The sequence below is a fragment of the Spermophilus citellus genome (assembly GCF_964194105.1).
Source record: "Spermophilus citellus genome assembly, chromosome: 15".
Lineage (NCBI taxonomy): Eukaryota > Metazoa > Chordata > Mammalia > Rodentia > Sciuridae > Spermophilus > Spermophilus citellus.
The window spans coordinates 59,866,359-59,881,682 of record NC_138195.1 but is presented as its reverse complement, the minus strand read 5'-3'; the positions used below and the strand labels follow the sequence as shown (position 1 = coordinate 59,881,682).

The 15,324-nt window shown below is 40.4% G+C and overlaps 2 protein-coding genes across 5 annotated transcripts in view; both read left to right on the top strand.

Moving 5' to 3' along the window:
- The window catches only part of LOC308633944 (lysosomal acid lipase/cholesteryl ester hydrolase-like), a 33,288-nt gene extending 26,670 nt beyond the window's left edge, over positions 1 to 6,618 (top strand). For 3 of the 4 annotated variants that reach the window (XM_081267364.1, XM_081267366.1, XM_081267365.1), the window contains exons 9-10: positions 4,192 to 4,263; positions 5,139 to 6,618. In XM_081267364.1, the coding sequence (XP_081123490.1) occupies positions 4,192 to 4,263; positions 5,139 to 5,372 (306 nt within the window). In that variant the 3' untranslated portion in view covers positions 5,373 to 6,618. The remainder of the gene's footprint in view (positions 1 to 4,191; positions 4,264 to 5,138) is intronic. The other variant, XM_081267367.1, reaches the window with a different exon arrangement.
- A 6,715-nt stretch (positions 6,619 to 13,333) lies between these two features.
- Positions 13,334 to 15,019, top strand: CH25H (cholesterol 25-hydroxylase). Its single transcript, XM_081267368.1, has one exon. The coding sequence runs from the start codon at positions 13,700 to 13,702 to the stop codon at positions 14,546 to 14,548; it is 849 nt and encodes a 282-aa protein (XP_081123494.1). The 5' UTR covers positions 13,334 to 13,699; the 3' UTR covers positions 14,549 to 15,019.
- The last annotated feature ends 305 nt before the right edge of the window (positions 15,020 to 15,324 follow it).

The window sequence follows — 15,324 nt, the reverse complement described above, 5'->3', positions numbered from 1 at the left end:
TCATCTCTAAAGGTCTAGGACCTGGCCTGAGGCTCTTTCTAGTGACTGGAGGCTGACTGTTCCATGTCAGAGTTGGCCATGGCTTAGAAGAGGGTCCCCCAGGATGCAAGTCGTTCCTGCTGGCAGCACACCTATATCACTTAAGCAATGCCCTAGATCTTCAAAAGCCCTCCAGTTCACAGCTGATCTTCTTTCGGGCCCCTGCTCTCCTCCTTAGTCACATTTCTGTTTATAACCACTTTTTTCCTTCACATATACTGACACCAAAATTCCCTTACATTTTCAAACATTATTACATATCCATTATTAATGGATACACCTCAAAAAGTCCCAGTTTTTGTCACCTTAGGAGTTAGTGTGCTCCTTGAGATGCATGGAGGGTGACTGAGCCCAGCTGAAGGCAGGTCTGAGCTACTTCCCAGCTTAGTGACTGCCAGCAGCCCACGTGCGATATGCCACATGGCTCAGCAAAGTCAGTGACCACCAGACCCTGGCTTTTAGGGGTCCTTGGAACGTGGAAACCACAGCCGTCCCAAGACAGCTCTGTGTATACAACACGGTGGCCTGGCTTCACCGCCTTTTGCGGTTAGTGTGGTTGGATTGGCTACAATCAGGCTTCTGCTCTTGTTCCAGCCCCTTTTACTAAGCAGCCAGTCCAGGTCAAAGGCTGTGGGCTGAGGTCCACCGCACTGCACGCAGGCCCAGTTGTGACCTTGTTGTGGCTTTCAGTTTAAACTACACTGGAGCGTGCCTCTAGAACATTTCCAAACTCCAGGTTCACTGCAGAAGGCAGCCTGGCCCTCTGCCTTCTGCTCACTCTGCCCTTGTCAGGACCAGAGCTGCTTTGTACAGCTGTTTCATAGTGATGTCTCCTTAGTTCTCTGTCCTCCAGGCTGTTGGCCAGAGGCAGCCTTGGTGCCTGCTGGGTGAGGCTCCACTGAGGGTGGGCAGGGCCTGGGTGCTGGCAGGCTGGAGGCTATAGTCCCAGTGTGGAGTGTGAAGGTTCCTGTGGTGTAAGATCAGGGTTGCCTTTTAAAGTCATTTTATTGATTGTACTTTCAGAAGTTTACTTTTTGTTTAAATAATTAGCATTCACTTATTAACAATGTAAAAACTAGGCTTTTAAATCTAGTTTACAGTTCTTCCTGTTTTCTTCTTAATCCTGATGAATTTCAGAGATCATCTAAGCCAAGCCTCTTGTTATTATCTTCCCCTCTCCTATCAGTCCAGAGCCCAGGCATTTGCTTGTTGGAAGAAGGCCAGCCCTAACTTATCTTAAAAGTATTGGTAACAACTTATTCAGGATGCCAATAAAAACGCAGATTCTGGGGCCTATCCTAGACCTGTTGAGAATCTGAATTTCTTAAGATGTGCCCCTGGGATCTTCATTTTAATAAATACCTTAGACCATTTTGATGTTCTCTATTGTTTGAAACATTGCATAAAAAGAAGAAAAGCCAAAGTGTACATTTGATTGGCTTTTTAAAACCACCAGAAACATTTAGTATGCTTTTTATTTATTCTATAAGCAATATATATTTTATGAAATTTAGAACATACATGAGTGTGAGAAAAAAATTGTATTTCTACTACCAAGCAGTAGCCACTCCTAATATTTTGATAAAATCAGTTTTTTTTAAAAAAATAATCATTTCCACTACAAAAGCAGAATCATACTGAATGTGCTTTTTAGTAATTTTCATTTAGTTAAAATAGCATTGTATTTGTTAGATACAGGGTTAATTGCTTTATCAGAAACCTTAATATATAGCCAGAAATGAATAGTTTGTTTCTTTCTCATAATACAATTCAAAGAACAAGGGACAGGCTGGGGGAGGGAGGTGTGCGTATCTCCCTGAGGTCTTGCAGGTCCTGTCTGCAGCTTTGCTACCCTCAGGATACAAACCTTCTCTGTGGGTTGAAGATGAGTCACTGCCATGTCTGTCCCAGCCCACAGGGAGGTGGGAGAGAGGAGGCTCAGGGCAGGTGGCTCTGCCTGAAGGAGATTGCTGAGAAGTGAGAGGCTCAGCCACTGTGTGGCTGTTCACAGGGGGATGCAGATGTGGTTTCTAACCTGGCTGCCATATGCTTCAAGAAATCTTTAGGGATTCCATTACTGAAAGGAAGAAGACAAGAATGGGTACTGGGGAAAAATTAGTCCCTTCTATAATTAAAAATGCCTTTCCAGGTCATAACTGATTTTAAAAGTATTTGTAATGGACAGTTTTCTGTTGTGTGAATTTTATTTTTTGCCATGGTAGTATTTTTGCAATAGTGAAACATACTGGGAGGAATATTCTTGTATTGTATATGAATCTATTTTATTCATCAGGAATTTTATTTTTTTAGGATGACACATTCATAGGAGTAGACTGGGTGGTGGGAAGGTACACATTTCTTTAAGATTTCTGATATGTGGTATACTTTAGAAAAGTTTAGCCAATTTAAAATTTTCATTATCAATTAAGACCTAAAACTCATTTTTACATGTCATTTTAAAGCTGTTTTAATACTATAAATATTGTGAACATTTCCTTCTGATTTTTATCTACATGGGATTATCACAGAAGTACGACCATAGTGTGTAATCAATTTTAAGACTTTTTCCTCTTAGTATTATTTATGGAATTTGTTTATAAGCTGTTTTCTGTTTATATTTTTTATACTTGTGACATTACATACTGTTTTTGAAGTTTGATGTAACATATATCTATAATTGAGCTTTACTTTATTTCCAGGTTGTTTGTTACTGTAAGTAATCTTCACACTTCCCTCCTTTGGAGTTGCCTTTTCAAGTGGTTAACTTGAAGTGCTTAGTGATTCTGAGGACAAAAGTCAGGTTTAGAAGGTCAGTCAGAGCTATGAGCAAGTTTTCCCTCTGTATTTTATACTCACACTTGGTGCTGTGTACAAATGCTGAAACACGTATGAGGAGGTGGTGAACTGCTGTCTTGAGCACCGTGGCAGAACAGTTTGCTTTGCTGAATCAGAGACAGAGGATAGATGCATTCCCAGGTACTACAAAGCCATAAAATATGCCACAGTTATTTAGTGTCTGTCATTTTAAATAGCAAAATTCAAATGCTAACCATTTCTCCTGTAGCAATCCCCTGTAGTATCCAAACTCACACTCTTTTATTACATCAAGCAATAGAATTTTTTTTTTTTTTTTTACAATTGATAAGAACTGAAGCTTCACATAAATCAAAAGCATTTCTGACAAAGAATGTCTGCATTTTTTTTGCTGGGCGCCACCATGTGGCCAAAACTTGTAGTTTCCAATTTATTTAACTTGGAAATTTTGGCTTTAATTCAGTAGGAAGTATGAATTTTGTATTCATTCAAACTTCATAAATAAATGACTTTTTAATTAATATCTATCATGCTTTTCTAAATATGCATACATTAAATTTCATATAAAATATTATTTCATAGTTGTAGAATTCCCCAACTCAGAATCACACTGGCATATGTTATCATTTTGTGATTATAGAGGTACCAGATATTAGGAAAAAGCCCTAAGTCAATAATATTATTAAAATATTAAGTATTTTATATATACTTAATATTTTAAGTATATTATATTTTAAAATATAATAGACAAGTAGGGTAGATATACATGCAGAAAATAGGATTCTCTTTGTATGTATTCAAGCAGGCATCTCTTTAACAGGTATACATACATTCTGAGAAATGTGTCATTGCACAATATCATCATTGTGCAAGCATCATAGAGTGTACTTACACAAACTAACATGGTTATAATGTAACTTGGTGATAGAATCTTATAGGAGTACCATCATATGCAGCCCATGATTAAAATAGCATTATGTGAAGTAAAACCCTGAACTCTTTGAAAAAGTCCAAGATACAAATTTCAGTGGAAAGCATTCATATAAATAAAAGTTCAACTAACAGGAACAGCTGTCTTTCCCGTGTAATCCGCAGCATACGTGTACAACTGCTTTCTCGTGTCATGTAGCAGCTGTTTTCCAACATTAAGTGGGAAACTGAGTCATGTAGTAAATAGAACAAAACGGTTCCATTTTGTTTCAAAGAACAATTGAAGTGAAGAGTGAATCTGGATTTTGGTATAAAATTGTTTCTGAGGACATAAGGTTAACTCTAGCAACCTATAATGTTTTCTCAAACTTTTACGTGAGATAATTTTTTTTCCAAATTCTCTTTTAGTTTATTAAATTCCAAAAGTTTCAAGCCTTTGACTGGGGAAGCAGTGCCAAGAATTATTTTCATTACAACCAGGTAAAGTTTTCAGTTTTTTAATTGAAATGGGCCCTGAAGACTCGTCTGGGAAGCCAGCCTGTGTTACTAGATTCTGGTTGGCTTGGGTGCCGTAGGTCATGCACAGGAGAGATGACATTTGTCTTCCTTCAGACCACTCCAGAGTGACCCAGGCTTTACAGTTGGGCTTTTTCTCATTGTCTTTTTGCTGGCTCTAAACAAGAACCATCACTGCCATGTGTTATTCACAGTGGCCATGAACACAGAGCAGAGAGCAGGATTCCCAGGTCCATTACCTGTTAGCTGTAGGGCTTCGGCCATATTAGATTGCTATGTCTCTTCCCTGGATTAATATAATTCCTATTTTTTTAATGCTAAATGTACCAGTACTAAAGTGTACGATGTTTTACCTGTGTTTTTCATATTTGATTCTCATAACAACTTAGTGACATAGACATGATGGTATCTGACTTAAAGATGAAGAAACTGAGGCTTAGAGAATTTCTATGATTCATTCCACACCAAAAAGGAGAAAGGAGGGGGATATGAGTCCAAAGCTCTTTCAGAACCAGTTGGTTCTCCTGCTTCACATGTACTCCCTGCGGAAAATAGTACCTTCCTCTGTGAGAATTAAAGTCATTACTGTGCTCAAGGTCCACATCTTGTATTCTTTCATGGTGGGTTGAATTTGTTGTTGTTGTTGTTCAGATAATGGCCACCTGAAAAGTATACTGAAAGTGATTTTCAAAATCTGGTTTCTTATACTCAGATCAGACTTAGTAGATAGAGTTTAATGGAGATGGTTTATTGTGATTTTGAAAATGATCACAAAATAATAAAGCACTCCATGGTTCTGTTTTGTTTCATTTTTCTTTTCTTTTTTTTTTTCATTGTAGAGTTACCCTCCCTTGTACAATGTGAAAGACATGCTTGTGCCCACTGCAGTGTGGAACGGGGGTCAGGACTGGCTTGCAGACGACAAAGATGTCAAAATCTTACTGACTCAGATCACCAACTTGGTGTACCACAAGCGCATTCCCGAGTGGGAACATCTTGACTTTATCTGGGGCCTGGATGCCCCTTGGCAGATGTATGGTGAAATTATCAATCTGATGAGGAAGTACCAGTGAAACGCAGACTTGAGATGTGTGTCATCGAGTCTCGAGAAAATGTGTTTGCTTCATTGCTTAAAATACTGGTTTTCCTTTCTCAGGTCTTTTATATTTTTATATGCAAGAAAATTATGACTCTGAAGATGCTCAATTCTCTCAAGTTAGGAATAAAATACCCTGAGTATATTTTGTTTAATTATGGCTGAACCTGAAGCTAGTGTCTCAACCCTAGTGTTGTCTTTTTTTTTTTTTTTTTTTTTTACAAATATCACTGACATATGAAAAGAAACCATTCTGTTTCTCCTTACAGTTTAAAATCTATTATGTTTTTATTCTTATTCAGGACAAATTAACACATATGTTTGGAAATTTTAAACTGTATTGGTTGATGTTAAATAACCTGTCATTGATTTAAACGCAGGTGTCAAAGCATCCACTTTTCATCTTCTTGCCTTAAAGTACTCTCCAGTCCAATGGGCTTGTATTGGGGGAATCCAAATGACACTTTTTCATTTTTTTTAATGCATTAGGTACCTAGTCAAACCCAGTGATATCCCCGCTGTGCCAGTAATAAATATTCCATAATAAGTTTCATCCAACATAAATGACAAATGTTTAGATTGTTCAGCTCAAGCAAAAATAGTTGGCCAGAACCTTCAGAAACAGATTGCACTGTTTTAAAAGTCTGTGTTATGAATAGCTTGAAGACTGGAACACTCAAATGTTTTTGTTCATGAACTCCTGATGATGTGGCAGGCCATAATTCTACTTGTCAAGGAAGGAAAGTCCTGTGAAGAGGCATGACCACTACTTTTTCCCGGCATTAACCAACTCTGAACCAACTGCTGCAGCTCAGTGAGGACATCCCGTCTATGTGAAGCTGAAGTCCTGTGGCCTCTGCAGGAAATATCCTCATTCATTTTCACTCAAGTGAAAAGTTAATGTGGACATTTTCAGTTTCAAGTTTAGCTCAGGAATTCACTTCGCTTGTTGAGTTTTGTTTGTGTAATAATCATTTGTAATAAGCCTGCTCTGCATCACAGTGTCAGGAACCCCCATGTGTCTTCTTTGCTTTGTTTCCTTATCATGCTGTGGGATGGACAGGACTGGCTTGCAGATGTTCTGATATAGTCACAGTAGCTACAGTAACAATTCTTGCTGTGTTGGCTAATACATACAGGCAGACTAATACTGCTTGTAACATTTACAGGGTCCTCTTTGAACTTTTCAATAAAACTCAGTGAGCCTCATGGGCCTGAAGGATTTTGTGTGTCATGTGTTTCCCTTTATTTAATGGCCATTCTATTCTTCCCCTTTCTTTGGCCAGGATTCACGCTTTTCTTTCTCATCTCCCCATCCTCTGTCCCCTTCATGAATGTCACTGATATAGTCCATGAATGTTTGTTCCTCTCCATGGGGAGGAGAAAGGGATCTCCAGCCTAAGGAGGCCTAGAAGATGGTCTGGAAACATTGGCTCAGATGTTGTCCTGTGTGGTCCCTGTGTTTTAGTCAGCTTTTGTGTTGCTGTGGCTAAAACATCTGATAAAAAATTACATTATTTTGACTCACAGTTTCAGAGGTTCAGTCCATGGTCATCCAACTCCATAAACTCTGGGCTGAAGGTGAGGAAGAACATTATGGTAGAATGGCATGGCAGACAAAACCTACTCAGGACATGGCCAATAAAAAGCAGAAAGAGCTCTGCTCAGCAGGGACAAATTATATACCCTAAAGCCATGCTCCAGTGACCTACCTTTTCTAGCCACTCCGCACCTACCTATGGTTACCACCCAGTTAATCCAGATCCATGGATTAATCCATTGATTAGGTCACAACTCTTCGAATCCAATTATTCCACCTCTGAACAATTCTTACGTTGTCTCACACATGGGCTTTTGGAGGACACCTCATATCTAAACCATCACAGGCTGTGAGTGGAGAGTAGGCAGTGTGAACTCCATCTGCAGGCAGTGGCTGGCTGCAGGTAGCACTGTAGATTCTAGGACTGTCTACCCAATGCTCTCCTTGAACAAATGAGGCAACAGAGGCCGGTAGAGACAGCTCACACCCTAGGACCCCCAAAATACAGATTCAAGGCCCAGTGAAATCTCCACTACTCCGTGAACCTGGGGGCAGAACATATATCTTACTCATCTCTGTACTCAAGAGTCCAACAAAGAGCCCAGAGTATAAGAGTCAATGGATGCATGTGTACTGACAAGTGTGTGGAAACAGAGGACTTCTTCATTTAGCCAAGTTGAGTTAGATGTGCAAGTGACACCTGAAAGGGTCTAAGGACTGACACAAAATTATTGTGTTTTTTTATGGCAGCCACATAAGAGTGGGCATCCCCAGGAGGATGCCACCTGCCTTGCTGGCCACGAATCTCTCCAGGAGCCCTTCTTTCTTCTTTAGCCAAACCAACTGATTTGGCCAATAATACAGAGTTTCCCTACTGGGTAGAGCTGAAAAGAAGGGGACAGTGACTGGGTGTTGTTGTTTTCTGTTTTCACCAGTTAGTGGGGATAGCTTTCCAGAATGGCTTTAGTTCATGGATGACTTGGTTTCTCTAGCAGTGGTTGCCACCATGGGGTGGGGATGGGGGTGGGGGTGGGGCTCCCAGAGATTCCCTTGAGAATTGTGATCAATCAAGTTCTCCCATAACGACAGACCGAGGAATGAACAGGGATGCATTCCAAAGCCTGCTCTTCACCTGTCTTTTTTTTTTTTCATCTTCTTTCCAAACTTTGCATTGGAATTTTTCCAAAGCAGAGTAGCTGGACCAGTCTAAAGGTGATGATGGCACAGCTGTTCTTGCTCCGTATGGGTTACAATGCTCATTTGCTTTTGTCAATTGCCTCTTACCCTGGATGTGGTGACATAAACCCTTTGTGGCCTTCTCATCCTGGCCACATTCATATAGTTTTGTTTCATCATTAGCTCAGATTTGTATCATCAACCACCAGGAGTTCTGTGATAGTTTGGTGAGGGTTCCAGTTCTGTTCTTTGTCAACTAGCTTTGATGCACCTTCTGTTGAGCAGAACACAAACATCTGCCCCGCCTCTAGGCCAAGGAGAAGACGGGTTAATATTCTGCCAACTGAAACCCTTTCTAAGGTACCATGTACACATGGGAAAATGAACAGATTCCAAGGGAATCAGAATTGAGAATAGAAAAAAAAAAAAAAAAAAAACACAACATTTTTTTATTGGCCACAAGATGGCACTCTTGGCTTTTCTCACATATCTTTCCAAACCCCCCAACCCCTGCTCCACTTTACACCTCTGCAGCTTTAGGAGGTCGGTAATTTGATGATGGGTAAAGCCAGCTACAGCTGTGGTCATTTCTACTCAGGATTATGACTACTTTATGCCTAGTGGAGAACATCTGAAAAATATTCTCAAGGAATAACTGTCCTCCAAATGTGAACTGAAAATAAAAATGTGCCTATTAAGTGAATAAGTGGTCAGAATGTTAGACTTGAGTAGTGGGCGGATGGCAGTGGAGGAGGCTTTAACCTAGCCTAACACTTATTAAGCACTAAAATTTAGTGTATTATTTTCAAGTAATGAAGATTATTTTGTGTTTGTGGCTATAAAAGGCATTAATTTGTTAAATGCACTTTTAAAACTGTACGGTAATTGAATCTTTTGCCACTGACTTATTTATTCATTTATTTATTTTTACACTTGGAGAGATTTCCAAAAGTGGAGCCATTATGATCTCTTGTGGCACCTGAAAGGCAACACTGGGTTTGTAATTATTCCAATGAAAAGAAAAAATTGCCAGTTGTTCATTCAAGAATATTTATTGAAATGTGCTAGGTGCAGATGTCAAGTTCAATTCTAAACTGAGCTAGTAAAACTTTTTTTCTGCCAAATTCTTCTAGAATTACTAAAAATAAAAGTTTGTATTTTATGGTATGCCTTCACTTTTTAAAGCCTTCACATAAGGCTTTGATCACCGTAACAACCCCTTGGATGTGTGGAACGAGTGCTGTTTTCTCTATAGACTATGGTATGCTTTTTATTAGGGATGATTTTTTATGTTTTAAATGTTTTTGAGAGGTTGATGAGAGTTCCAAGAATATCAGTGCAAGTCCCAACTTATATGCCACATGATTGATCAGTTCTGTGCATCAATACCTGGCTTAATAAGAACATCAAGCAGCATCTCAAGGGAATTGGCATTCCTTATGTTCTTCATCAACATACTTACTGTTTTTTGTATGGCTCACTAATGTTTTCTGAATCTTTTGTAAATTGACAAATAAAAGTAACTTTGGTGCCCCCTTCCAACACCAGACTCCTCCTGTAGAGATACTTAGCTTAGAACTGACACCAACTCCACTTCCACTCTTGATTTGGCTGTAATTTACTATTAACCCTATCAAGTTTTGACTTTTCTGAGACTGGGTCTTAATCTTTAGCCTTTAAAATTCAGGATTAGACTTTGATCTTTGAGGTTAGTCTACCTATGTAAGTCTAACCTTACTACATATTTCTGATATTCAGGAATATTGTTTTAGTTACATAGCTGCCAAAACAGTTTTGCTTCATTTTGGGAGGAAAAAAATCATAAATGTCATTAAAAAAAAGAGATGATGTGACTGATAACAGGGTTTTCTGACTTTGTGTTCTTTATTTGTTGCGTGTGTGTGTGTGTGTGTGTGTGTGTAGGGGGGGAGGACACTATACAAAGTTTTTTGGAGAGTTGGAAAAAATATCTTTGAGATTGTGTTAAATATGCATAGGTTTGATTGCTGTACTATCAGAAAAGTGTTTGACACCTATGGTAACTAGAGAAGAAAGGATTCCTGTTTCCCAACCCCAACAGAGAGTGCATGCCAAGATAAAAATAATACACAGAAAGTAATGATCAACTAGAGAATTACAATAAATAGTGTTGCCAAAGTCCTTATGGTATCTGAATTTAAAAAACACCCTTTTGTGTGGAAAACTGCCCTGTAGGTGAACAGACCCAAATTACATCAATTAACACTCTGAAAAATAATGATTCTACTTTTTTAGCCTCAATTTTGAATGGATATCTTTAAAAATGTGCACTTAGTACCTTTTGAACATTCATTACATAGAAGATACAGTGTTTGCAGCTGAGGTTAAAGCTCAGTGGCAGAGTACTTGCTTAACATATATCAGGCCCTGATTCAGCATCCCCCGCTCCATACACAAAGATAAGATTGGCATTGTGGGGGAAAAGTCCTAGAAGATATATCCTGGGCTCTAAAAAGACCTGTTCCCTTAGCAAGCTATTAAATTTTTGTGCAAATAGAGAATGATTAAAGCTACAAGCTTGCCAAATTCAAGAGTGCTTTAGTCAGCCCTATAAATGTATCAGTTTTATTCTGGTCCATTACAACTAATTGCTTTTGATCACCTGACATATTATGCCTATTTTTTTCAGCATCTTTCACAACATGAGTAGACAGCTATTACAATTTTACCTGATCAATTTCCCTGAGATGATTGCTTCTGTATACTACACACAAACTTCTGTCCTGGTGGGCTGTATGTGCAGGCACAGCTGCTATGCTTCAAAACGCCACAAGGTAAGGTGGGTGAGTTGGGACATAGCAGTCTGAAGCCCTGGCTTCCAGGTCTTGTTTTGGAGGGCTTAATATAATCTGCACTTGTAGAGTATTTTAATAAGGACAGAGGACAGAACCACCAAAGCAGGAAAGGAATGGGATGGTTTGAGCTGGGGGCTCAAAGGAGATGTCCTGACAGCAAATTTAAAAGCTAAATTCAAATTAAGCAGACCTGCCAATGCCACTTATCTTAAAAAATCTGCAAGGGCATCTGAAGCATCCAAGCATGGTAGATGGGACTACAAGAAAAGAACAAGGTGTGCTAAAAGGAAATTTGAGGGTAATTTTAGATGAGGATAAATTTGAGTGATATTTACAATTCATTTGTAATTCTGAGAAAGTGAGCGGTGATAGTCCCTTTGGGGCACTGAAGGGCACAGGAATGAAGGAAAAAGGTTCTTCCTTTGAATTGCTGCATCAAGGGCAGGACCATGGAATGAAAAAAGAGAAAAGTTCCTAAATTGGCTTTGAAGTGAATGGGGAAGGGGTATATGGAGAAGGAGTCTATCAGCATTTAATTGGAAGAAATCCGGCAGCAGGGAGGCCAGAGGCCTGCCTTCAACTTGTTTTCTGCTACCATCTAGACCTCAGAACAGCATCAGAAAATCTGTCCTCATTCCTTTTTGCATTGGCTGTCAAGAAACTCAGAGCTGCTTCTGAGACTATCAATGGCAAAAAAAATGCAAGCAGGATATAATAATAGTCTTAAGGGCACTCTGGACTTTAAAACAAAACAAAAGAACAAAAATTAAAAAAAAAAAAAGGTTACTGAAGAGTCAGAGTCTACTGTCTAGGGGCTCTAGAGAATGGGTATCTAAGGACCGCCATATTCCATCAGTAGAATTTCTGAGATATGTGCTTCTTGGAAGGTTTTGAATTATGAATTGATCTATTATAAATATATATGTCCTATGTACAAAAATATATTAAAAGGCCTATTCTTTGTCATATGTATATATAAATTGTCTATATTATAGATCTAAGGCTCGTTTGTTGGTCTATATGTTCATACCACTTATTATTTGCTCATAACAAATGGCTTTATATATATTTATTTCTCTTTCTGTAATCTTACTTGATTTTAATTTCAAACATCTCAATTATTCTTTAGGTAAAATGTAGAGTACAAATTTAATATGTGTCTTATTTTGTGGGTTTACTGTATGTTAGCACTGTGGTTTTGCTGCTATAAACCCACAAAAATAATATTGCCTACTTCTTGGAAGAGGGGGAGCCCAGCTCTTGAGGATTGAATGAACTCATTTCTAGTAAAACACTTAGCCAATGTCAAGCATCTAGTAGGCAAACGTTACATGGTAGACATTATTATTTTTCCATTTAACACTCAAAATAGGCTGCAAAGATGACAGCTATTATTATTTCCCTTTCGGGCGGATAAGAAAATGCAAGCTTCGGCCCCAAACACATTGATAAAAGAAGGAAAAACTGGAATGGGGAGTGGTTTTTGTCCAAAAGTTCTATCCAGTAGGGGTCCCTTGTGTCTGGAGTAAGTCACCTAAATTAAACGCGAAGGTTGGTTTCTATACTGTTCCCAGAGTCTCTCCAGAACTCTCCTAGTACCGACCTCCGGCTCAGTTCCTGGCCCTGAGACTCCAGTTCATGGCTGAGAAACCCACGGGATAGAGACGAGTCGGTAGTTTGCTTTCTGGGCGCGGAGTGATTTGGAGAAGGGAGGTGCGGGGCTGCGGAAAAGTTGGTGCGGAGGATCCAGCCAATGGAAGAGCAGGGGAGGTAAGGGATCCTCTGTACTTTCCGCAGCCTTCTCGGGAAGCTTCAGGATCTCTCAAAGAATTCCCTTGCAAATCAAAGTAGGTGGTTCACTTTTTCAATAACTTCTGCCCCATACTGAGATGCAATGGCATCTTAGCCCGATCTGTGCAGGCTCTGGGTGTTAAACCAAGCATCCCCCCACCGCCTGCTCCCCCGCCTCCCAACGCAAGTGAAGGCTTGCAGTCGCAGCCCTCGCTCTAGACTGCTGTGCTTCCTGCTCCCGGTCACTGGTCTTGGATGCGCTGGACGCGGCGCCACGAGTGTCTGCACTTGCAAGCTCAGAATCTTCCCGGCAAGTCTGCATACGGTGGGTTGAGCCGGGAGGGAAAGTTCCTTTCGGGAGTCGCTGGAATCAACGGAATTTCCCATCCCTCCACGTGTCCTATATGATATCCAGCGTCAGTTACCCGCGAACAGCTAAGAATTCGAGGTCCCCTCTACATAGCAATTCTTTCGCCTTTCGCTGCTGTGTAGACCGTTATAGAGCGAGCACACAGAAGACGGCGCAAGGTACGACTCTTTAAAGAGTTTCTTTTTCCTTTTTCTTTTTAAATGAAGTTATGCTTGCGTCTTGATGGAAACATATATGCAGTTTTATATATGCATTAAAAATACAAGTTGAGTGGCCAAAAATTCATGGAAACTCCACGCTGTAGATTAGATTTGTACATTATGTTGAGTGTAAATTGCATGCCAATTGAAAAAAATGAATGAGAACATAATTCTTCATGCATATTAAAAGTTTCTGACTTACATACATGTATAAAAGCCATTAGAGGCAGCTGTGCTTGGGTGTATTTGTAGCAACTAAGCATCTCTGGGGGTTCTTTATTCAAGTTCCGTGCAGCCTGGAAAAGGAGTGAAAAGGCTGCTGACATCACTCGGGGCGGGGCCGCCAGTCTTAAGAAAAGTCGCGCGGCTGCAGCTGCCAGGCACAGCTTCATCATGAGCTGCTACAACAACTCCGAACTCCAGGTGCTTTGCAGCTCCAGCCAGCTATTCCTGCAGCCCCTCTGGGACCGCCTGAAGACCTGGGAGGTCCTCATCCAGTCGCCCTTCTTCCCGGTCCTCTTCTCAGTCATCACCTATGTGGGCTTCTGCCTCCCCTTCGTGGTGCTGGACGTCCTGAACCCCTGGGTTCCATCTCTGCGCCGCTACAAGATTCATCCCGATTTTTCGCCGTCAGCCCGGCAGTTGCTGCCCTGCCTGCGACAGACTCTCTACCAGCACGTGGTGTTCGTGTTCCCCTTAACGCTGCTACACTGGGCCCACAGCCCCAAGCTCCTGCCACCCGAAGCCCCCCAGCTGCTTGAGCTAGTGAGCCACATCGTGTTCTGCCTGTTGCTCTTCGACGCTGAATTCTTTGTGTGGCACGTGCTGCACCACAGAGTGCCCTGGCTGTACCGCACCTTTCACAAGGTGCACCACCAGAACTCGTCCTCGTTCGCTCTGGCCACGCAGTACATGAGCGTCTGGGAGTTGTTTTCCTTGGGCTTCTTTGACTTGGTGAACGTCAAGCTCCTCAAGTGCCACCCGCTCACCGTCCTCATCTTCCATGTGGTCAACATCTGGCTGTCAGTGGAGGACCACTCAGGCTACGACTTTCCGTGGTCCACTCACAGACTAGTGCCTTTCGGGTGGTATGGAGGCGTGGCGCATCACGATCTGCATCACTCTCAGTTTAATTGCAACTTTGCCCCTTACTTCACACACTGGGACAAATTACTTGGTACCTTTCGCCCTGCACCTCTGCCAGCTTGGTGGAATTGTGGCTGTGGTGGGTGCCCCTCCTAACCGTGACTGCTCTGCATTTCACACTGGAATCAGAAGAAATATACCTGAGCTATTTTTTTAAAAAAAGACTTAACTTATTAACTGATGAAAACTGTTATAGACAAAATCTGATGTATTTTTGCAATCTGACAAAGTAATTTATATAATATATGTATATAATACAATTGTATTCTTGGTGTCAAATTCTAGCTCACTTCAATAACCTTGATTGCTGACATAAATTTAGACAGTTATCACAGGCATATTTAAAGCATCTGTAAAAGGATTTGTTTATGGAACAAGGACTTATGTTTAAAAGTGTCTTAGAATTGGGATAAAGTTGCATCTTTGTGGAGTATCTAAATTCTGACTCTATTCATAAACATGTACCTGCTGGACAGTGACTTAAGATTATAGTACTTTTTGTATTTTTAATAGAATTGTATATTTATATTGAAAGAAATGTTATTTGTGCTTAAAAAATGAGAAAGAAATAAGTAAATCAAATAAGTACTGACTTCTGTTTCACTGACATTTTGATGAAAAATAACTAAACAGGGAAGGGAGAGCTGGGATGACAAATGCTTCAGAGCTTACCATGGAAAGAGAGGAACCTGGTGGTGGGGTGTTTTGTGGGGAAGGGGGTTATAAGAAAGAAGGAGGCAGGAGAAGGGGGGGGCTGTCTATTTTGGTCTAGATATTTCACAGAAAGAAAAACACTCATTCTGAATATTTTCCAGGCAATTTCTGCACAGCAGGCAAACAATACAATTACTCTATAAAGTTTTACAGAGCAA